Below are 23,321 nucleotides of genomic sequence, written 5' to 3'. Positions count from 1 at the left end.
CACATCTCTTTCTCCTCTCCCTCACCCCCAGCACCCTTTCATGGAGCTTCGAGTCCTAGAGAACACAAAACGGTCCCGGCGGAACCTGGGCCTGGACTGCGATGAGCACTCAAGCGAGTCCCGCTGCTGCCGCTATCCCCTCACAGTGGACTTCGAGGCTTTTGGCTGGGACTGGATCATTGCACCTAAACGCTACAAGGCCAACTACTGCTCCGGCCAGTGCGAGTACATGTTCATGCAAAAGTATCCACACACCCACTTGGTGCAACAGGCTAATCCAAGAGGCTCTGCTGGGCCCTGCTGTACCCCCACCAAGATGTCCCCAATCAACATGCTCTACTTCAATGACAAGCAGCAGATTATCTACGGCAAGATCCCTGGCATGGTGGTTGATCGCTGTGGCTGCTCCTAAGGTGGGGGATAGGATGCCTCCCTCACAGACCCTACCCCTCGAACCCTCAGCCCTGACCCCCATGCCCCCAGGCCCAAGAGCTCCCTCCACCTCTTCCCATGAACATCACACCTTGTTCCCTGCCCAAGCAGTGTGCAATACAACAGAGGGAGGCAGGTGGGGGATTGAGGGGTGAGGGGTTTGGGGGAAAAGGGGAAGAGGAGGGGGCATGGTCAGGTGGGGAGTGTTAGAGGTTTGAGGTGAGAACGTTTGGCAAGAAGACAGAGAGACGTAGAGACAAAGGTAGAGCAGAGGGATAGAGACAGAGGAACAAAAAGAGCAGCAGTGAGAAGGCAAAAGGATAGAGATGCAGAAGAGACAGAGACTAAGGCAGAGATAGAGAGAGAAACCGAAATGGAGTTTTAAGAGAAAGCCCCACACCAAGCCTCCTTTCTTCCACTGGCAAGGTGAGGGGCTTGGTATGGTTTGGGGAGATCCCCTGACTACCATTCTCAGTAGGAGAAGAAATCAAAATTCATTCTTAGCTTCTTCCCTTTCTCTCTCCAGCAGTGGCTGGGGGAAGGGAAGCGAGGGCAGGGGCAAAGGGAGGATTTTGGAATTTTATTTATTTATTTATTGTGACTTTTCCTTTTTTGGTATTTGGCTTTACTGAAATAGAAGGGCCCCTGCCCACGGTGCCCCATTTGTCCCTTATTCCCCAAACCCTGTTCTCCCTCAGTACCCATCTACTTAAGCACTTGTTTGAAGCCTCCAGGGTTGAGAATGGGAGTAGAGGGCAAGAGGGCTGACACATGAAGTTCCCAACCCCAAGTCACCCTACTTAAAACCTTCCTGAGCCAAGTGGGTTGAACTGAATTCCAGCAGTCACAGAAACAGGAGGAGGGTTGGGGTTTAGGAGCTGGAGGGGTGGGGGGAGTGGGGCTCAACATCCAGGATCCGTATGAGAGCCACTAAACTAACCCTCAGGTCCACCCTCATAGTACTGACTTATTTAGGCAGAGGTGTGGCCTACTCATGCCCAAATTCCCCCCAGCTAAGAGAGAGACCAAAGAGCCTGTGGAATGCCTCTGCTGCCAGCCTTTATCTTCAGGTCAATAAAAAGAAGAGTAGAAAGCCCAGAGTCCCCTAGTCTGGGCAGCATTAGGAGGGGTCAAGAAAGTAGTAGTAAGGAGGCTGAAGGTAACAGGGCGTTTGAATCCAAATCACTGCTCTGGGCTAGGGAATAGAGCCGGCAGACCAAGGTGGAAGGGATTCTGGAGGGGGGACATTTTAGTCCCCCAACCCAAAGCTCAGGGTGGAAGAGGGGAGAACAAGGGAGCAGAGTGTCTATAATTATTTTTATCTTTTATTTTTTGGAATCTAGCAGTACCTGGCAGCAGGGAGGGGACAATACAGTAGGGAAAAGCATCTGACAAGGCCAGTTAGAGCAGATGGGAAGGATGGAGACTCCCTGGTTTGGAAGGCTAGGAAGCAGGCAGGGACTGGTTGCCACTCCAAGTCACTAGCTGGGCCTATTCATTCCTTCCACAATCCTGACCCACCCTCCTCTGGACTCACTGTGCCTCAGTTTCTTCCCCTCGATGGAATGAGAACTAGCAGCACCCGCCACAGCCAAGAGATGAATTCTGAGCACTTACCACGGGCACTTTATGGACATAAAATACCTCTCGCTGTGGGACAGATAACCAGGGCACCAGAGTAGTGGTGAAGAGATGTGAGGCTTAGAGGAGTCACAGGCTTCCGAGTACAAGTTCCCCTCTGCCTCCCAGCTGGACAGTGCCTGAAGCCAAGGAGCTGAGAATCTCCTGATCTGCACCCTATTCATACCTCACCACCAGACCTCTTGGCTCCGGGCAAAAGCCTAGAGGATATCAGGAGAGGAGGGGAAAAGGACCTTCAGCAAAATTGTCACTCTAATTAGAGCCAACAGTTACGGCTTTGATGCAAACAGTACTGAACTAAACTCAAGTCCAAGCTGGAGAGCTGACCTGGAAGGCTTGTTCTTCCCAAGAGCATGACTTTCCTGACTGGTCCAGCTGGTAGAAGGGGCAAAGGTATGTGACCACCCTTGGAAAGGTGATGCTGGTGAGTTTTGGCATCTTATTCCCATCCCCACAGTGAAAAAGTAAGATGAATTATTTCGGTATAGGAATGGGCAAGGGCTGTTAAGCATTTTAACTCACCTCTGCCCATATAGCAGCTATGCTAACCCCAGCCTCTCCTTTCTGGCCCTGTTCTTCATCCTTCCTTCTGCCCCAATCTTGGAGAGCAAGATACACCTGACCATCAACACCATCCACGTTTCCTTGGTGGAAGGAGAGGGAGAGAAGTGAAAGTGAAGAACAGAAGATGCCTCCTCCAAGGTCAAATGCCCATGTCTCTTCATGTTGGCACAGGGTGGGGGCTGGGCAACAGGCATCGGGTGACTTCCCTCTACAAATTCTAGAGAGCTGGGGCATTAGACTTGGGGGACACTTAGAATATGACCCTTTAGTATCACCAAATAAAGACCTTTGGGGGGGTCTTTCTCTATGAACATATATCTATGAGTTGAAGTCTCATTCCCCTGGTCCTCCCCACCCCCAAAGAGGCATGAGGTAAAGAAGCCTGGGGGCACAGCCCAGCAACCACCCCCCCATCTCCCACCTTATGATGTGTATGGACATGGTCAGTGCCCCTCCGATCAAAATTAGTGTAATTATTATTTACTTTGTGTATTTGTTACACCATGTGCGTGATTGCCTTTGTTTGTTAAGGGTGTCTGAGGAGTATGGGGCTGACAGGGGCACTGGAATGCCGGGAAAGGACTTCTTCACTGAGACCAAGGCTTCCTGGAGGGAACCACTGCAAAAAGGCCATCAGGCAGTTTTCAAGTTATGTGACAGAGGACAAAGATGGCCATAGGGTGCTCTGAGTTTTGGGATGGTCACATGACACAATCCAGCACTTGAACCTGAAAAAAGAAAAATAAAAGCAGTCAAAGAGTTTAGAATTCAGTGATGAGCTCTTCTCCCTAATCAAGCGCCACATTTACACCTTGGAGACCAGGAAGCAGACGATCTGAGAGAGAATGAAACCCTATGTTCAAGGACTAAGAAGATGGGGTCTCTGAAGCAACGGAAAACACTGAGGGCACCTAGGATGAGGGATGGGATGTGCAGCCCAAGGGAGGTTGGGCAAGGGACAGGAAAGAGAAGGGACTTAGAACAACTCTTCTTTGGAGACTTAATCCTAAACTGTCTCAAAGATTACAAAAACCCTCTCTCAGCCTCCACAGAACAGAAGATCTAAAAGTTCTCTTGAGATGACCTAGCTAATGTCTACCCTATTCTCCTGCAGTTCCCTGATCTTAAGGTTTCTTCAACAAAATCCTCAAACCAAACCAACATTCAACTTGCCAGTGTACCAAGAGTGGTTAAGCATCTCAAATATTGATTCCACCATAAAAACGTCTGCCTAGGGCCTAAAGAGTTGGGGATAGCAAAGGAATCTTGCCTAACTCATATCTGGAAACAAAGGAAAGTTCCTGTGACATCAATCTGATCCAGATGGGGGACAGGGCCACTGACGGCTCAAGTGCAACCATGCTTTCTCTGTCCTGTCAGTTTTCTCAGTAGACTGACCCCACCTCAGACCAACTACAAGACTGAGGTTGAGGGAGGACAGGAGTGCCACATATTGTATTGTCCCCCCAAGGAAGTGCTTTACCCACATTTCTCCCTACCTTTTGTCCTGAGCTAAAAATAGGTCCCTGCCCCCCAACTGCTTATTGTTTCCTACATTGAGAGGACACCCAGAAGAGACTGCAAGATGACTTCCTGCAACTCAATGCATGAATAGCTATCCTATACTGTCTTTGCCCATGTCAGGAAGCTAGGAACCAACAGGCAGTGGCATTTATAGCTTCTGGTGTGTGGTCATGCAGAAGAGGGAAGTCAATGCCCCTGGCCACAACGTGAGCTGGGGTTAAGGGAGCAACTGGGACTCCTCCCATATCTCTAACCTCCAAATGCACCAGCACCTGCAGTAAGCATACACATACACACTCTCAAACTAGTCCACTCAGCCCCCTTTCTTCTAGCTGGACTCTACTCAGGGAAAAGAATGTTTCCACTGTAAATCACCTCGTAAAATTAGGAGCTAATATTTATGGAAAGATTACTATTCAAGCTATGTTAAGCAAACTGTGCTCAGTACATAATATGATAGTGTCAATTCTCACAGCAATCTTCACAATAGGGTTGCTCTTGGCACAGAGTCTGGGAACCAGCTGAGCTAGTGTGGTAGAACAAGGAATTACACCAAAAGAGTTGCAATACAGTATTTCATTGTTACTTACCTATTAACAGTGATCTGAGAGGTTAGAAAAACGAAAGGCAGGGACAACTGAGAAAGGAAAACAAAGAGAAAGCTGGGAGCACTTCGGGCTCAAAGGGTCCCCAAAGTTGTGAAGTCTGACATTTTTAGTCCCTTTGAAAGGAGAAACAAGAGGAGTGTGGACATGTAGCAAGAGTGGGAGATTAGATTCTGGAGAATTCCAATCGTCAGAGGCCCTTATAAAAGGGAAAAACCGTTCTTCTCCCTTATTTGTGTAAGTTCCTTCCTTTCCCCTCATCTGTTTCTCATGTCAGATATGACAACAGGACTCAACCTCAACACCAAGAAGTCCTGCTCTTATTCACATCTTCCTTCCTTACAGCCCTCACCCCCCAAAGAAGCTTCTAGCCTTGTGTCTTCACAAGTTCCCAGGATTTGCGGAGGGGGAAGGGCAGTTTAGAGTGATGGTAGAGAAAAAGAGAATGATCCTAGAGAACCATAAAAAGGTGCAGATTTACAGCGGAGGAAACTGGTTCCCTCCAGCATCTTTTATAGACTCCCTCATTAAGAGCTTCCAGGTATGCAGAGAATGTCACAGCCTCAGGACAGGGGAAAGAAGACTGGGGTTGGCTAACTACATCTGGATCCTGGATTAGCTACACTAAAGAGACTCGGGGATAGGAAGGAAGGGTACTTGGATCTCAGATAAAGAATTGTAAGCATGGATATCTGTTTTGCCTTTCAAGGGACTTACCATTTTAAGATTGAATTAGTAAAAGACATAGGCATCCTGAACTATTCCTGCTCAACAAGTATGTGTGGAATGGTTACAATGAGACAGGAAGAGGATTTGGTGATCAGGCTTGGAGGTGAGACTCCTGACCAACATAAGAATAGCTGCTGGAACAGGATGAAAAGGGTTAGTAAAAAATCCACACAAACTGAGAAACATTGTATTAAAGAAATGGGAAAAGTGAGTTGAGTGGGGAAAAGAATGATTAGGCTTCAGGAAGAGAATCCTCGGGGTGGGGATAGGGAGGTTGAATAACTATCTGGAACATTATAGAGGATAAGGAAACAAAGTGAAGAAAACTTCTGAAGGACCTAGTACTCCACTCCATTATCAGCATCTACTCCATTCCTTTACCTATTTCTTATTTTGGGTAGAAAACCCTTACTGAATATATAAACTCTCTAAAGCTACAAAACTGAACGAATTCTCTCTGGTTCTGTTTTCAGAGAGACAGAGTAAGAGGGGAAAAGCTAAATTCAAGATCAGGGCCTGGAGAAAAGAAAAGGGAGGCCGACAGTAGAGGCCAGAGAAAGAGAAGGAAGAAGTTTAACCAGTGTTCCCTTTTGTTCCTTTCTCCAAAGTCTCAGAATGGGGCAAAATTCACAACCAGTGGACAAACAGGCAATCTCTGGATATGTTCTCCAAGACAGTGTATTCTTAGGCATCTAAACTTAGGTCCTTGTCCTCTAGCAAACAAAGGGACTTTGTGGAAAGAGATCATTAGGAAGGGGATCAAATCATTACCTTTCTATTAATCACAAAGCCAGACAGAGGTGTTAGTAGAAATGGGAACAAGGAATTACACCACAGCAACATGGGATCTGATCACGGTACCAAGGTCTTCCAGTAAGGTGCCAGGTTCTTAAGTTTTATTATCAAAAAACCCGAATAAAACCCAACCTTATATAGCTGTACAGAAATAAAGATTAAGAGGAGAAACTCCATACCAACAAATCCAAAAAGATTAAGCAGCACGTCTCAGATCTATATGAAACTTTAAATGCAAACAAGCAGTCTGCTTACGGAGAGCCAAACCTTTCTAAGTAGGAGGCTCAGCAGAGAAAATGGATTTTAGTAGTATTTGAGAAACACTACCACCAAAACTGCAGAAGGGTATTTCTGCAACAGAAGAAGACAAACTAAACTAGCACAAGGCTTGATTAAAAAATAGAAGCCTCTAGTCCACAACTTATGTTCCCAAGGATCTAGGTACTAACGCTTAACACCTCTGACATCCTGTCATACTTTGAATCCCTGTATTTTCTTCCAGTTCTGAGGGGTACCCAGCCTATCTGCTTCCCTGAACTGCATAACCAACAGGGTAGGTCCCACATACTGGCTGCAGCACTCTTGAAAATGGGGATAATAGGGACTCTGGACTCCATTCCATAATAGACTACCAATCACTAGCCCTTGTATTTATATCCTTTGCACCTCCTAAAACCCACAGTTTTATCCCAATGGGTCAGGCCAACCTGCTAAAGCAAAGATTCAGGATGAAACCTGGCCTCTTCATGGAGAATAAAGAGGTAAAAGGATGCCTGTGAGTATGAGAGAAGGGAATAAACAGGCTTAAAGGGATAGACTCAATCCTTTTCCTTGTTCTCCTTTGTAAAGGATAAAGGCATTACGGCTAATTCTCTATAGTGTTTACCCCTGAAGCTCCCCTTATCTGGTCTAATCTGGCTCTAAGAACTCAAAAGGAGCACCTGATAAAACACATTGTTCTTTTTTCTGTTTTTTTTTTTTTATTAACAAGCAAAATAATAATTAAAAAACAATAACACAACAACAACAACCTAAAAGTTGGAACAGCAATAAGTCAAATTGCTGAAGTTCACAGATGTACCTGGGGTACATGCTCCCTCACTGCGAGGCAGGACCTCAGCACATGACTGCATTTAGGCATACATGTGACCAGGAAGAGTCAGAGATGGAAACCACCAGAGAACAGAAAGCATCAAGAGCTTTTGATCAGGCAATCCCAAAGCGCTCTGCTCTTTTCCTCTTCTTTGCCTGTAAGGAAAAAGCAAGAAAAAAATTAAGATTGCAAGACACAGTGGCCTGGGTTCCTGGCTTTAGCCTAAACCCTCATGGACTGTCACAAGGTCCAAGAAGGAAGGCAGGCCGAGCTTAAGCTTGGCGGCCAGAGATTTAATGTCTGACTCTCTTCAGTTATCCAGTTAGTTATCCAGAGCTGGGGAGGTCTGGTGGAAAAGGAGGGTAAAGAGAAGACTGTGGGGAGCAGGGGGTGGGAGGGAGAGAAGAACAGTCATAGAAAACAGAAAGACTCCTAAAGGAGAGAGGGCCACTCGGCCTTATAGAAAGTTAGCTTGGAAACAATGGGACCTTAACAGGCTAGGGAAAGTCTTCCAGTCAGTGGAGAGATGGGAGATTTCAAAGAACAAAAGGTCGGCCAATGTTATGTCACGGAGAAGGTGATGGGGGATGCCATTCTGGGCTGTTATGCCCAATCAGCAACTATTCCTCAGGCCTCCCAATCCACAGAGAGGCATATAAATTTTCAGTGCCAACAGAGTAAATTCAGGGAAGGGGGAGGCGCAGTGAAGAGGCCAAACATGGATCTCTTAAGGATGGCAGCATTGGAGGGCATACAATGTGTAGAGGGGAGAAAGAGAAAGGTATTTTTGCTCTGGGAGTGACTCACAAAACAGAATTGAGTCCATCCTCACTCCAACCACTGCCCCAAAGCAAAGAGGGGACTCATTTAATTTAGATTAAAAAGAAAGGATGAGTACATGTAAGCCCAGTGCACTCCGCCTGCATCACTTACACAATTCTCTGGAATCAAAAGTTCATGTAAACTCCATCAGCCTCAGAAGTTACTACTCCCTTACATACACTTACTCGCCCCCAAAAAGCTACTATTCCTTTCCACCCCACAAAATCCTCACCTGCCTTATCTTGGAGGCCAAATTTACCAATTTAGTGAGCACTCCTGGTTTAGCAATGGATTCCCTGGCAAAGAGGGAGTAATTTTTAACTAGAATTAAAATAAGCCTAAGTTTACTTCTAGCTCATGCTGGCAAGTATCAGCTACATTTACTTACACCATGCAATGCTTTATCCTGAATTAGTAGCACAAAGAATACAAACTACTTTAGTTTTTTCCCTAGTGGAAAATGTAAACTGATCAGATTCTAAAATTTTCAGTGTTTATTACAAGATTGTTTTTGATATTTATTCATAAAGAGACTATAATTATTTTGAGTATATGAGGTAATAGATTTTCAGAGGCCATCTCCAGAGGTAGATGGAAAGAAGTAAATCTGGATCAAATGGAAGAAGCAACATTCCAAATTCCTTGCCATCTAACTTTCTATAATTCTAAACATATTCATTATTTCAACTGTTCATGTATACCTGAGGTGACACCTCGTCTCCATTATAGATATTCTCAAGTCAGCAAATCAATATCATCCATTAAACATCCGTTAAAGCTCCGAGAGCTGTGAGCAGTCTGCCAATGCTCAGAGCCTCAGTGAATGCGAGTTACTCCAAAGAACGCTGAGATACGGATGAACACAAGTCTTTTTTTTTTAAAGGGGTAAACCACTCTTTCATTTTTAGAGCCTATCTGTAAACAGAGTGATAAGAACATGAAGTCTCCTTTGAGCCCACTCTCCTATTCCAGAGGGCAGTTAGGCACAACTGTATTTGTGTCTGGGCTGGACATGGCCTTCATTAAATGATCAAAGAAAATGCTTGGCAGATAATCACAGACATTGCTACTTACTGAATACTTAACAAGATGACAGGCACTGTGTCTAACATTTTATATAGAATCATCTCATGCTTAAAATACCACTTTGAACTAGGTTTTAGTATCGCCACTTCCCAGATAATGAAACTGAAGCAGAAAACTACCATAACTTGTAAGTAATACTGTGATGTAAGTGCCACAGCTACTCTTCAAATCCAAGCTTAACTGATTCCATATCTTGTGCTCTTTCCTACTAGGCTTATCAGCTCTAACAGTGAATTACCTGTGGGGCTACTTTACCCAGAAAACAGATATTAAGCAAAGGACAAAAGATCCTGTCATCTGGTCACTTAAGAAGTAAGCCAGAGAAACAATAATGTTTCTCCACTGTTTGTCACCCTTATTTTCCCTTCAAGTGCTCTAGGAAGCAGTTCTCAGTAAATTTTACCTCTGTATCCTCTGTGGTTCCTGTTCCAGCTGAACTTGTGACAATCCCAAATCGCTCCTTCCTCTTTTTCAGCTTCTCGTCATCCTCAGACTGTTCAGGCATAAAGAAAAGAGTTAAAACAAGCTAGCCTCCATTCACAAGGTAAATGGGAATGAAATTATAACTTATTGGTCACAATATGCCAGCCAAGCTTGTGTCAAGAACTAAGGATCACACAAACATAAAGAACAGAAAATGGAATAAGCTAGCATGTAGCATATTGTCCTTGGAATGACTAAAAACAATCTTAAGTAGGGCCTCTATACTCATTAGACAAGTAGAGTCAAGAAAACAGTAAAAAATACTCATCAAACAAACTTTTGTGCTGAAGGAATTTTTGTAATTCAGAGACACGGAAAAATGAGGCTTTACTAAATAACACCTGCAGAGAGCAGGCTAGTAGAAGGCACCCAAATTAGTTGTTGAACACTGCTTACATGTTCCATTCACTTGCCAAGGGAAGGGGAAGAGAGCCAGAGTGGTGTTTCTGAAGAACTTACAAAGAAAGCTAAGCATTATGAACACCTAGCAAAGTCACAGAAAGTTTTGAATAGTTTGAAATGATTTTAAAATAAGGAAACAGCGGCAGTCATCTCTCTGAGAGAGATATTGTGGACCTTTTCCAAGCATCCAAGACTCATGTATCTGCCCCGTAACGAGAGAGAGAGAGAGAGAGAGAGAGAGAGAGAGAGAGAGAGAGAGAGAGTGTGTGTGTGTGTGTGTATGTGTGTGATGTATACAAAGATCCTATCCTCTAAGCTTTCCCAGGAGACACTCCACTCCACTCCACACACACATAACTACCCTCAGGTCAGGTCAAAAGGGCTCAAACAGACTTCTGAACAAGCTTCTGTGTGGTGCTCCTGAGCTGGATTTAAAAAAAAACAAAAAAGCCCTAAGGAGTTCATATTCCTGCAGTCTGTAGGCAAGTTTCTGGGTGTCCCCAAAACCAGAGCCAAAAGGAAAGGCAATAAACAGAACTACAGAAACATGGGAATGTTTAAAATACCTTTACTCTCAACTCCAGCCGAGGAGCTACCTTTGCCCTGACGACCAGGGAGCCGCCTTCTGGTCCAAAGCAGGGCGGCCCTACAGCCTCTGCGTTCAGTCTGCCCACCTGCCCTGCTCTCTGAACACAGCAGGCAGCAGTACTTTCCTGTTCTTACTTCAGCTCTTTCAACTTGAGAAGCATGTTCATTTTCTCCCTTTTACTGCACCTGCCTTCCAGCAAGGAAGAAAGGAGCTAAGAAAGGTTGGTGGCTATTCAAGGACTGAAGACTCCTATACAGGAGTTATCACTTAATAGTGTATTACTAGAATAGAATATTGCCTACATAGTTTTTCTGCCTTTTTCATTATAACCATGAGCAAATCCATAGTGGGAGCATAATTAATGTACTCTAAACTACTGTAAAACATTGAGCCAGGTTCCAAAAAATAAAAGAAGTTCTTGTCTTTAATAATCGTAAGTTAAAATAATGATGATGATAATATTAATCTCATTTATGTTTTAACAATCTTAAACATAGGTACTATGAATAAAATCATTTCATAGATAGGAAAACTAAGCCTTAGAGAAACTAAGTATCTTGCCCAAATCTCACAAATAGTAAGTGGAAGAGCCACAAGTGGAACCCAAGACATTTTACTCAAGAACCCACTTTCTTAACTTGACCATATTCTCCAGTATCTCACATAAGCATTTCTTTGGAAGAACAGTAGCAGAATGGAAGTAGTGCTTAATTTCCAAGGGAGGAAGGATCACTAAAGGATCCTTGCAAACTACTTCAACTACTTCCACTATTTCCATATCTCTCAAATAACTTGAGTCAGTGCTAGGATCCTATCCTTTCTCTACTATACTGTTTGCCTCCACTTTATAACTAACTAGGGATCAAGGGAAAGGACTCCAATTAGTAGTCTCATACTAAACATTTTCACAACTGAATTTGTTTCTAATTTTGGCTAATTGGCTCTTCCATCTGCTGAAATCTATGAAAAGAATTAGGATTTCCAATGAACACAGGCCTCACTATTTCCTTACCAAGGTCACTAGGGAAAGTTTTCTTGATTTTTGTCTACCGCCACTAAGATAAAAGTGATTAAGAAATATAAATGGAAATTTCAAAATGAGAACATCTATAGAATATTCTAAATGAAAGCCCTCCCTTTCATTAAGCCTCCAGGCCAAGCAAGAAACAGTTTCAGGGGGAATAAAAGGAGCATACCATACCCTTCTCAGGGAGAGGTAGGACTAGACTGTATCTTGCTCAACTACCACTATGTATTTTTTTCAGTGCTAGTGGGTACACAGCTAGGGGTACATCAGCAAGTTCAAATCACAGAGGGAGATGCTACTTCTGAAACCTAGCCATTCTCTCAGCACAAACCATGGGGCCATTCCCTCACAAATCTCATCACAAAGCCTAGATCCATTTAGAATATGTGGGACAGCCTTCCCTCTGGTTCTCTACTTTGCTACATCCTAAAATGTAGAGTTTCACTTCTAAATTAAATTTCCTGTTTTTTTTTTTGTTTTTTGTTTTTTTTTTAGTTCAAAAGTGAGGAAAGAACGAAGTAGGAAAAGAAGAGGAAGTGGGGTCAGGTGGATATATTTCTCTAGCCACTAAGGCTAGTATCAGAGATTTCCCTATGAGCTTCCTTTTTAAATCCCTTGGTGCCTCTCCTGGAGATCCAGGCAGAGCATCTGCTCCAAACCTACCAGAAGCTCTAGAGAGAAAAAAAAACAAACAATACAGATCCCCCCACCCACTATGAACAGCCTGCCCACCTCTCACCCGCAGAGACCAATAGGAGTTCTATTTATTTTGTGCATGCCTGCCCTTCTCTCCCCACCCAGTGCCCCTCAGCTCCCCTCCTAAAGCCTCTTTCCTCATTGCCCTGCAGGGAAAGTGCACAACAGGCCCAGTAAATCAACACAGTTCTAATGATCTCTCTCACTTGACCCTTCTAGCGTGACGGTGTCGCATGGAAACAAACATACAATAAACTTCACTCCATCTTTAGCTCCTTGCTGACAGGTTTTGATTCATGGGATGGTGAGACCCATTTCTGAGGGAAATTACCTCGATCAAAACGCATCTCTCTGTGCATTCATCAGGCCAATGCTCCCCCAGGCCATGCTCAAGTGCACAAATGGGGTTGTGCATCTGCAGGCAGCACTGACCCCTTTAACTCAGTGTCATATGCATTTGCAAACCTTCCTCTGCTTCATCCCTCCCCCACTTCTCTCCTGCAAAACTTCAACCACTAACAAATCTTTCTTCTCCCCCTGCAAGTCCCTATGTGGGAAGAACACTGCTGGAATCTGAAGCGCCCTTATTTGCTACCAAGTGAAAACTCCTCAAAACACAACTTGCATCCAAAATCAGAAGAGAAACCTGTCCTCAATGACTAAACACAGGCATTGGATATTCAGATTGATCCATATACTTCACTTCTCTCATTCTTACTCAAGATTTAAACAGCAAGCCAACTAACTGACTGATGCCAATAGTTTCAGCACAATCTTCACTCATCTCCCAGTAACTGTCTTTTCTTTTCAAAAGTTTGGTGATAAAATGAGAAAGAGAATTGTGCAGAAGAGGAGAGAGCCCATATAAGCAGCACAGGACAGAAAGCATGATATATATATTTAATAAAGACAAACACCCCCATGAATCACTATCACTGTATTTTTCATCATGGAACAAGATAGTTCTAAACTGTATCCTTCAGAAGATATCTTTCACTTTTCTTCTTGTTTCCCTTTCATATTTGGCAAATCCTCAGACAATATAAGGAAAATGATACCTGCTGAGGGAAAAGACTGAGACATTCCAGGCTGCCCCAAGATACAAATTACATGTGTGAAAGTGCTTGGTACACAGAAACTATCATACAAGTATTCAATAAATGTTAGCCATTATTTCTGTTGCTTCCTCGTGTTCCTTGAAATAAAGTCAGAGACCACCAACAAAATTTTGCAGCTAACAATGCCATTCATTCTTCTGCTACACTAGAAGTGAAGTCATCAAAGAATCATACTCATTACCAAGGCAACAAGGAAATTCCCTTTAGTTGCAGAGCAAATGACAGACAATTAGATTTAGCATTCCAATGTAGCAGAACAGTAACTGGACAAAACTCCAGGTACTATTAACCATCTTCTCTTTCTAGATCTGGCCTCTAACTCTGCAGACCTAATCCTAGATACTCTAAAGGCCCCTGGGGAATTGCTTTCACTGATTTACACATCAGTTTCTATCAACATTTTCAGTAACACTGAAATCATAAAATTAAATCATTCATTCACTAGTCATTCAAATATCCACTGAGAGTCTACTTTGGGTCAGGCACTGTTTCAGTCCTAGGAACAGAGATATGAATAAGACAAAGATCCTTAACCTCATGAGGCTTATGAATTCACAACTGAGTTACAATACAGATGTGTGCCACTGTTCATTATACTACTGAATTATGGGGACCCATGGGGAAATTTTCTTTCCCATTCCCAGACCCCAAATAATTATACTTTTGCTGAGCAACTTGTTAGTTTTTACCTTCTGAACCCTGTGAATCATTGTAAACAGTACAACTGTGTTTTTCTTTCTATTGACTACTACGAAGTTTGGAGCAAAATGTGTGGCCTGTCTCTGTCAAGTGGTTTTGAAAATATTTCTATTAGAAAGGTTGAAGTGAGAGAGAAACATGAGATCAAAAGATGGAGATCAAACACCCAGATCCAGAGGCAGAAGCTTAGAAGACAAGATGAAGTACAGATAATCACAGGATTGCTACTGGCCGTTTCAGAACTTATTTCTCTCTAAATATAATTGGATTAATTTAAAGAAACTTCAATGCCCCAAGAAGGAAAAAGAGAGGGGATAGAAATACAAGGTTATAGCTAGAAATTTTTAATTAAGGGCTCTTGTCAATGGTTTCCATGGCATATACACTGTAGCCAGGAATTAAGTCCCAAGTGGAAGATCAGCTGCAACAACTGGCAGCCAGTGTATCATAGATACTTTCTAAAGTGACTGCCTCTTATTATGGCAAAGAGTACCATGGATTAATCTCTACCCAAAATGGAGTTCCAGCTTTATCTTCCAAACCCAACTTGTGTCTCCAAGATTTAAATTCCAGTGAACATTTTTCAAAAACAGTAATTACTAATTTTATCTTGAATACAATAAAGAATACCACTGCAAGCTTAGTGTGCTAGGGTTATTTGCGCCACCAAAAGGAGCCCACTTTGATTTAATTAGCACCCCCACAGGTTGTATGCTAAAGCGTTCACCTTCTTCAATCTTACTACCAGGGCCACCCACTCTGGATCATAAAGAGAAACTAGGAGAAACAAAACAGTGACCCAAATGTAACCCAGGCTTATTTAGGGGATTTGAACTTGGTAAATCCCAAAACACAAAGCAAGAGTATTTACTAAATTCAAATAAGAGATATCCTCACTATTCTCACAGGAAATCAAAAGAATTAACCAAGTCAGGTATTTTTCCTGGTCAGTACAACAAGCTCACTCATTCATCATCCCTTCTTATACTGTACGTGAGGAGCAGAAATTCCAATCTAAACAATTCAGTCAGAGATATCCTCACAAGTAGAAAGGGGGATTTCAGGGAAGCTCACGTACTACTGAGTTGGAACTGGCCCTTCTGCTATAGCTGTTTTAATGACTGAGCTCCTATTCACATCCAACACTGTTCAATGTAAAAGTCTCATATATATTCCCAACAGCACCTAAACCATGCCACTTTATTCATCTCACTTTAACAGTTATTTTCTCAGAAGTCTTTTCCCTGGAGTGATGGAAGAGAGGCTGACAGTGAGCTAAAGATGATCACAGCTTGCAAAAATAAACAAGTAATTGCCCTCTTTTGTAAATGAATTACCATACCAAGATGTTAGTAATTCTCAGGCCAATCTGATTTTCCAAGGGAATGTAAGAGTGAAGCAAAAAGGAAGAGAGGGGGCCTTATGATGACTTTCCTGACTTTCACTGCCACATGACTGATGGTAGGATGAAAAGCAGAGCCTGGGGGCTTTCAGGCGATGGTAGATTAATAATGACATGGCCTTGACTTCCCAGAGGTAAAGGTTATGAAACACTCCAGGGTAAGTGGGCTTCCAATTTCATACTCTCGGGGTGAACGACAGCAACTGATGGTTTTTCTCTCAGAAACACTTCAATGCTTAAACACACAGCTGTCACCTCCCTGCCCCAGTTTCTGCAATTCATTTGAACATGTTTACTCCTGAGCCTTTACACCAGCCAGATCACAGAACATGGGGTGGTCCTAGAAACCAGTGCACAGTCTAAAGGTGAAGGACTGGACTAACAGAGGGTATGCCATCTTAACATATACATAGTAAAGAAATACTCTAACACTCCTGCACACACACATAACATACTTCCCAATACAATAATCTTACCTACTCACAACAATCTTTACACTGTTAAGATCAGAATCAACTTTCTAGGGCCACAAGGGTACCAGGAACTGTAAAACTACATCAAAATTAGAGACCACTAGGAACTGCATCTTCTATCTTTACAGTATTTGAAGCCCCAATATATACTCAGCTCAGAACCAAACACTCTTCTGGGTCACTGGCTCCCATTACTTTTTCTCTCTTATCCACATCAAGCTTTTCCCCTCGACCCCCACTCTTCCCCAACACCAGAGGAGGTCGTCTCGGTCTTGCTCTAGCTGACTGTAGGACAAAGCAAGGAAGGTGGAGGAAATGAAGGCTTCACACTTGAGACACTTGGAAATCAAGTTTCTATTAAAAGTCCCCACCTCCCTCTCTTAAAAGCCAGGAAGCTGCTGCTTTTAAGGATAAGTGATGCAGAGCTTGGCAGAAATGTCAAGAAATCAGTAGAGGGAAGCTAAAAACTTTCAAGAGGAGGTGAATTCTGTCTTCACGAAAATATACAGAGAATGAAAGACGATAGTTACCTGAGCATTCAGAGATTTATAATGAGCGCTAGGAAAATAGGTTCTTTTCACCTGTAATATCTTAAAATGCAGATTTCTGGCTTCACCTCAACCTAAAAAATCTGAATCTCGAAAGGTAGAACCTAGGAAACTGTAAGGGACCACTAAGACCCTTAGGTGCAGCAGTAGTTAGGAACAACTGCAAAAGGCTTTGATAAAGTATAGGGGGAAAAAAATTCTTGTTAAGACCAAATAAGGCTGCTATTCCACTCCAATTTCCCCCCAAAAACACTGGGGGCCTTCCAAAAAAGCTTATGCTTTCTGCAAACAGGTTATCTCAGCTGCAAAGATGTGAAGGGAAAAAGAAAGCTACTAAGGCATCACAGCTGGCTCAAAGGCACACATCTGTCTGGCTGCCTTCCTAGAATTAAAATAGAGAAACAGACTCTTCTATCAGGGGAGTTTAATACAGGAATAACACGTCAAAATAAGATCAGGGAACACCTCAGGTGTGTGGGAAAAAGAGAGAGGCAACTAGTTTCAAGCACACAAAGGTATTTTTTTCTATAGAACCGATACAGGGGAAGATGGAGAGTATCAATAAAGTGGAGAACAGACAGGAGAACAGATGGCTTTTGTCTTAAGGCTCATGTGTTTTGCTAGTTCATTTAGAGCACTAAAGAGGTCCAACATCATGTAAGGCTCATCTCTCACCTTATAGGTCTGTTAATTTCCAATTGTTCTTCCTCCTGAACAATTACATACCTTAAGCATAAGCATGGTAGTGAAAATTCTATAACTGCCTCCTCTACTCTACACCCCAATAAACTCCTCACCAAATAAATATTTTCTAATATCCAGACACTAAGCACTTCAAATATAATCTCCTTCTCAATAACACATCTTCATTGTTAGGAATTTAAACATTCAATATTTGATATAAACTCTAAATGTAGAACACTCTGAAAATACATTTCTATATCTGTCCTAAGAATCTGCTCTGGGGATGAGAAGCTATAAACACATTAAATACTACCTTTAAAAATATGTGAACAAAGTAGCAAAGGAAAAGGAAGGGAGAAAAGGAGTTAGTATTTTCTAGATCTTAACAAGGGACCTCAGATTTTATTAAAAAAAAAAAAACAAAACAGGGCCTTTGCTAGTTTGCAAACATCACCACCAAGTATCCCCCCCATAAAACACCTAATCTGATACCCTACCCCTGCCTCATCACCATCTCCATCTCCAAAATACTACAGGATTTTATCTGACCTGCTTCAGCTTTCAGGCATGAACGCAACTTTACTATTTTGGTGAAAACATAAGAAAATGAATTATCATGTAATAATTAACCCTTACTTGAACTCAACCCATATGTATTTTTTAAAATGCTACTTCTCCTGAAAGAAAAATACCATATGATATCACTCATACGTGGAATCTAAAAAAGAAAAAAGAAAAAAAGAGGACACTAATGTACTCATCTACAAATGAAACAGACTCACAGATATAGTAAACAGTCCTATGGTTACCAGGAAGGGATGGGAAGGGATAAATTCGGGGGTTGGAGATTTGCAAATGTTAACCACCATATATAAAAATAGATTAAAAAAAATTTCTTCTATATAGCACAGGGAACTACATTCAGTATCCTGTAATAATCTTTAACAGAGAAGAATATGAAAATGAATATATGTATATATATGCATGACAGGGACATTATGCTGCACACTAGAGACTGACACACTGTAACTGACTATACTTCAATTAAAAAAAAGTCACCTCTCCTTATCAATATCAGCCCAACAAACAGTATTACTCAAGTATTAGTCTCTCAGGTGTTAGAATACATCTTCAACATTCTGACACTGCTACAGCTCTTGTATCGTGAGAAGCCTTTGAACACCAAAATTTCATACTCCCTCCCAAAATTATTAACACACATACCAAAAAACCCAAACCAAAATAAAAAACATTCCACACTTTTCCCTCCCATACAGATTTTGAAGCATGGACAGGCCTGGATTCAAACAGTTAGCTCACATTTCACCATAGCCAGGGAGAGTATCTGGGAGTGTTCAGATACTGCTCTGCTTAGAGAGCCAGGCCAGCTACTGGTCACCCCAAAATTAGACATACAACCAGATATACAATCAGATATAATATGACTTATGGGTGGCTTTTAAAAGCCTTATGTACTATAGTGGCAATTTTTTAAAACCTGACATTCAAAGAATGATCCCACCCCCAAGAACTTGGTTGGCAAAAACAGCTGAAGGTATTTAAAAGCAAAACAGACTCAACAGAATGCAGCATTCTCCTCCTTTTCCAGGCTATGTTCACTCTTGAGGTAAAGACTAAGGGGGTCAACAGAGAAGCATAAAACTCGTTTTTTATCAAATTCATCAGTTCCGACAAATCAGAAAAAGGAATGTAAAGACATTAGTGGGAGTGGGGTATCAAGCAGAGGAGACAGAAAAGAGAATAAATTTTTTTTCTTACTACAAACTTTTTTACCTTCAGTTTTTTTGGGTTCAAATTCAATGAATGAAATGAGAGAGAGAAAAATAAAATGAAATGGTACAAGATCCTAGTGGTCTCAACCATGTACCTTATGGAAGTACAACCCTCTATCAGAAACTTCTCAGAGATCCAATTTACAGTAAACAGGGCAAATACCAGTTATAAATGCTAGTATAGCACCAAAAATTTCATTGTGTTTCCCCCAATTTTTAAAGATTTTCCTCTTAAAGTGATCAAGTTATATTCCTAACATTTCTTGCCCAATTTTCTTATGTACACAGCCAGATAAAAAGTGTATGTCTGAGGTTTAGGGCATAGAGGGAGGGTAGAAGAAGTTGAGCAAAGAAAACTCTGACTCCTATTTCTCCTGTTAAAATTAGAATATATTTTCAAGAGCCCTGGACAGGAGAGAGAAAAATTCCATTCTGCCTCTTTGCTCTTCCAAATTCCTATAGCCAAGTGGTTCAACAGCAGTTGAATGGCACACATAATGACATCATTGATTGGAACCATAATAGAAGGGAATGAGAAGAGAGGGTGGGGGGGAAAGTGGGAAGGGAAGGAGGTAAAGATGTATTTGTGTTACAGACAAAAGATAAGTTCTGTTCCTCAGCAGGGACAAATGAAGAACCAGATGAGGGGATAAACTGAGGTCAGAGAGTTTTCCCTATTGTTTCCTCTTTGAACAGCTCCTTCACCACTCCCTCAAGGTTTGTTCCAGTGGGTGGATGGAAAAACAGCAGCATATGTGTTATCTTAGAGGAGGAGGCAGAAGGGGAAAAAAAACCCCAAATACTTATTTTCAAATTATTATGAATTAGAAGGGGATTTAAAGGACTGGTTAAATTTTAGTTGGGCTCTGAACTCCCAGAAATGCTGAGGACTATGTGGGCTTGGATTTTGGCTTTTCTGAAATTCATCTTCTCTGATGGCCACTCTCGAATGCCATCTCTATCTATTATATAACCTGTTCTTATCTTCTCTTCTTGTTGGTTAATGTAAGTTAGAAGAACACAATTTTGCAAGCGGAAGAAGCATTTTTTGAGACAATGACAATCCAGGATGAAAGAGGAGGGACGGAAATTTCCCCCAAAGCCCTTCATCTATTAAATACAATGACTTAGAGGATCTACACTGATGTTTCTCCATCTACAATCCTACTATTTTTCTTACTCTCATAGGGTACCATGAGAAAAGAGAATAGAGAATTAAGTGTTGCACTTGGCCTAAGTACTGCTGCTTGAGTATACGTGAATGTAAAGAACCCAAACCTACTCAGAATGCTATTTTTCCAACTTATCCTGTGATCTAAATCTTCTACCTTCTCTTCCTTTAAAAAATATTCTACCAAACTTCTTGCCATAGCTTACGGCTCCTCAGGTTCTTACAGCTCCATGCTGGCAATGTCCTATGCATGTCCTACAATTCTTCCTTTGGAAAAGGTTTGTATACACACACTTAAACTCTCTAACAAATCCTAATTATAGACCTTGTGGGAAGGCTGATGACCAACATCTAATTCTATAGTGTGAACTTCCTTCTCTTCACATCCCTTCACTGGCTAACCTCTATACCAAAACTCACTGCTGAAGGGAGAAACAATCATTCTTCATCTCCTTCAGATGGTGGAATGCAATCTCAATAGAATCAAACAGGCCTTCCAGAAGAGAGCGAATGGAGTCAAGCCCATCGTCAGCCACAATGAAATTTGTAGACACCGGTGCCCTCCTGTGCTTGGAACTGACTCTTCTTTGTCCTAGCTTCCTCTTTGATATCTCAACACATTTCTGCGACAAGCTCCTCAGAATCAAGGCAGGTCCAACATCTCTCACTCTGAAGTGGTTCATCCCCAGCAATACAAAAGGTTCATGAAACTAATCACTGCAGCCTGAGAATCTTCTAGTTACCAGCCTCAACAAGAAGACAGTAGAGGGATATTTATTTTCAACCTTTTTATATTCTGACACTGTGTAACACAGTACATTCATCAGGGAAGATACTGGAAAATCACAAATCTGGAAAAAGTAGTCTTTAGGGTTTACAGGCCTTAAGATAACTCATCAGGACAGTTACTTATATGAAGAACTACAAGTAAGGAAAACTCAGTGATATCCTAGTAGAGAAGGAAGATGTATTAAGGTCAATATTTTCAACTACTAATCAAAAATCAAGAAGCAGTAACACATCCCTACTTTCTCAGGGAAGAAGAGTATAAACCATACTCCGGTTTTCTGCTTAATGCTTGGGCTTGGTTTTGTTTGTTTGTTTTAACTACTTACCTAACTGGATTTCCTGTAACTTCCTAAAGTATCAAGTTTCACTTTCCCAAATGTGTCAATGTTTGAAAACAAACCAAAAAAACCCAATCCACTCAAATCAGCTACATCAGTTAACAATACAACTATAAACCCAGACTTCGTTTTTACCAAAACTAACGTCCGATGACCAGCATATATTAACTGAGCTGGCTTCCCATCTATTTCCTCTATCCATCTCTCACTCCTTTTAGAGATGAATTTCTTATGTGCCAGGCCATGTGCTGTCCGTCACCAACAGGGACTAACCCAAGCACTACTTCTCTTGGGAGGCATGGAAAACTAACTGACAGAGAAAAAAAAACCACCAGTCAAGCACAAGGTTGAAAACTTAGCTGGTGATCAATCAGAACCAACCAGGCAGAGGTTATTTATCTGCGTTTTGTTTTGAGGTGGTGGAAGGTTTCTCAGTCCATAGTCACCATGAGGCTTATATGAGAAAAGGCATGCCATTCTATCCTCAAATAGTCCAAAGAGTTGGAGGAGACAATTTACAGCCTCTTGTGTAAAAAAATGTCTATAAATGCCAGTGCCATTCTTTGCCCTGTCACTTCCCATTATTCTAAACCTACAGGATTCTATTCACTGAGACTTGAGCTGGAAACATGAACGGGCAGGCCTTTCTTGGGCAGGGGGAAAGGGGGAAGATGATGGGGGGAGGTGTGGTAGCCAGATTTCTTTAAGTTTCTGTGTACTGCTTAATATGTATAGTACACTAGTGGAGCTGAAAATTGAAATATATGAGCAGTCATGCACAAGTCAGCCTAGGAAGAACAGCAGAAATTTGATATCTTCAAATTTATAATATGCTGAAGTCATATATTTAAAATATGAAGAGGAGATGGGCAGACTGTGACAGTTAGGAAAAAAATCTGTCATTAATACTATTGATCTATGGCTCACTCCTTTCACACATCCTGTCTCTTTATTACATCCAATGCAGCAGAATCTACTGAAGAGAAATCAACCAAGCAATCAGGGCCTTACACTGGATCAAGCAAACACGCCATGCACTGGAGATGGTAAGAGGTAGATCTCTCATTGCCCCTTTTAGGATACTAGGATGAAGAAGAGGTTATCTTCACATCACCTATTAACTTCTACTATCTGTACCATATCTAACTAAATGAGATTTGTGCCTAGAGAATTGTACAACTTAAAGACAGATGACCAAACACACAGGAGGAGGCTATACTTGAACCCAGGACCCCAGGATGAGATGGACATTAAGTGTGCTGATCTGGCTGTTCCATAAATACAAATTTAATCACATCATTAACCTCTAGCCAACCAAGTACGAGGCAGCAAATCATTTCTGACAATAGAGAACTGTTAAACACAAGACTCTAAACCAACGGTGCAATTTCAGGATTTGGGTCTAGAACACTAAGTTCTACCAAAAAAAGTTACTTGAAAAAAAAAACCACTTCCTTTTCTTATTTCCTATTCCCTTTTCTCCAACTTTTCTCCTTTTACAGATTTACTCTCAAACTGCTTATATTTTACAAATACTAAAAAATTCTGGGCTATGGAAACAATGGTCCAAATATGCGGTTTGATAAATGATTTCTATGCTATGTAAGTATGAAAACTGTGTGGGAGATAAAAGCTAGACTTGAGTCTAATACAAATGTGGCTATTTAAATTTAAGATAATTAGTGGCGAAAGCAGCAGCTCAGTGGTAGAGCACATGTTTAGCATGCATGAAGTCCTGCGTTCAATCCCCAGTACCTCCATTTAAAAACATTATTTTAAAAAGTTAAAAAAATAAGATAATTAAAGATTCCGTTCCTC

General features: G+C 41.8%; 2 protein-coding genes across 5 annotated transcripts in view; one reads left to right on the top strand and one right to left on the bottom strand.

The window, feature by feature from the left end:
• Window positions 1-22,488, top strand: part of GDF11 (growth differentiation factor 11) — a 29,127-nt gene extending 6,639 nt beyond the window's left edge. Inside the window, exons 3-4 of one of the 3 annotated variants that reach the window (XM_032493113.1) lie at window positions 32-413; window positions 22,471-22,488. In XM_032493113.1, coding sequence (XP_032349004.1) covers window positions 32-412 — 381 coding nt within the window. In that variant the 3' untranslated portion in view covers window position 413; window positions 22,471-22,488. Of the gene's footprint in view, window positions 1-31; window positions 3,409-13,032; window positions 13,961-22,470 lie in introns of those variants that run through there. The other 2 variants (XM_032493112.1, XM_006179809.3) reach the window with 2 other exon arrangements.
• SARNP (SAP domain containing ribonucleoprotein) overlaps window positions 3,096-23,321 on the bottom strand; it is a 44,935-nt gene continuing 24,709 nt past the window's right edge. The window contains exons 10-12 of one of the 2 annotated variants that reach the window (XR_001365287.2): window positions 9,695-9,784; window positions 7,372-7,538; window positions 3,096-3,365 (exon numbers count right to left, since the gene is read on the bottom strand). Coding sequence is in view for 1 of the 2 variants with exons in the window: in XM_006179810.3 (XP_006179872.1) it covers window positions 7,497-7,538; window positions 9,695-9,784 (132 nt within the window). In the remaining variant the exon portion in view is untranslated. Of the gene's footprint in view, window positions 3,366-7,259; window positions 7,539-9,694; window positions 9,785-23,321 lie in introns of those variants that run through there. The other variant, XM_006179810.3, reaches the window with a different exon arrangement.

The sequence above is a fragment of the Camelus ferus genome, chromosome 12 (assembly GCF_009834535.1).
Source record: "Camelus ferus isolate YT-003-E chromosome 12, BCGSAC_Cfer_1.0, whole genome shotgun sequence".
Lineage (NCBI taxonomy): Eukaryota > Metazoa > Chordata > Mammalia > Artiodactyla > Camelidae > Camelus > Camelus ferus.
The sequence above is the reverse complement of the archived record's forward strand: the minus strand, read 5'-3'. Positions and strand labels throughout refer to the sequence as shown.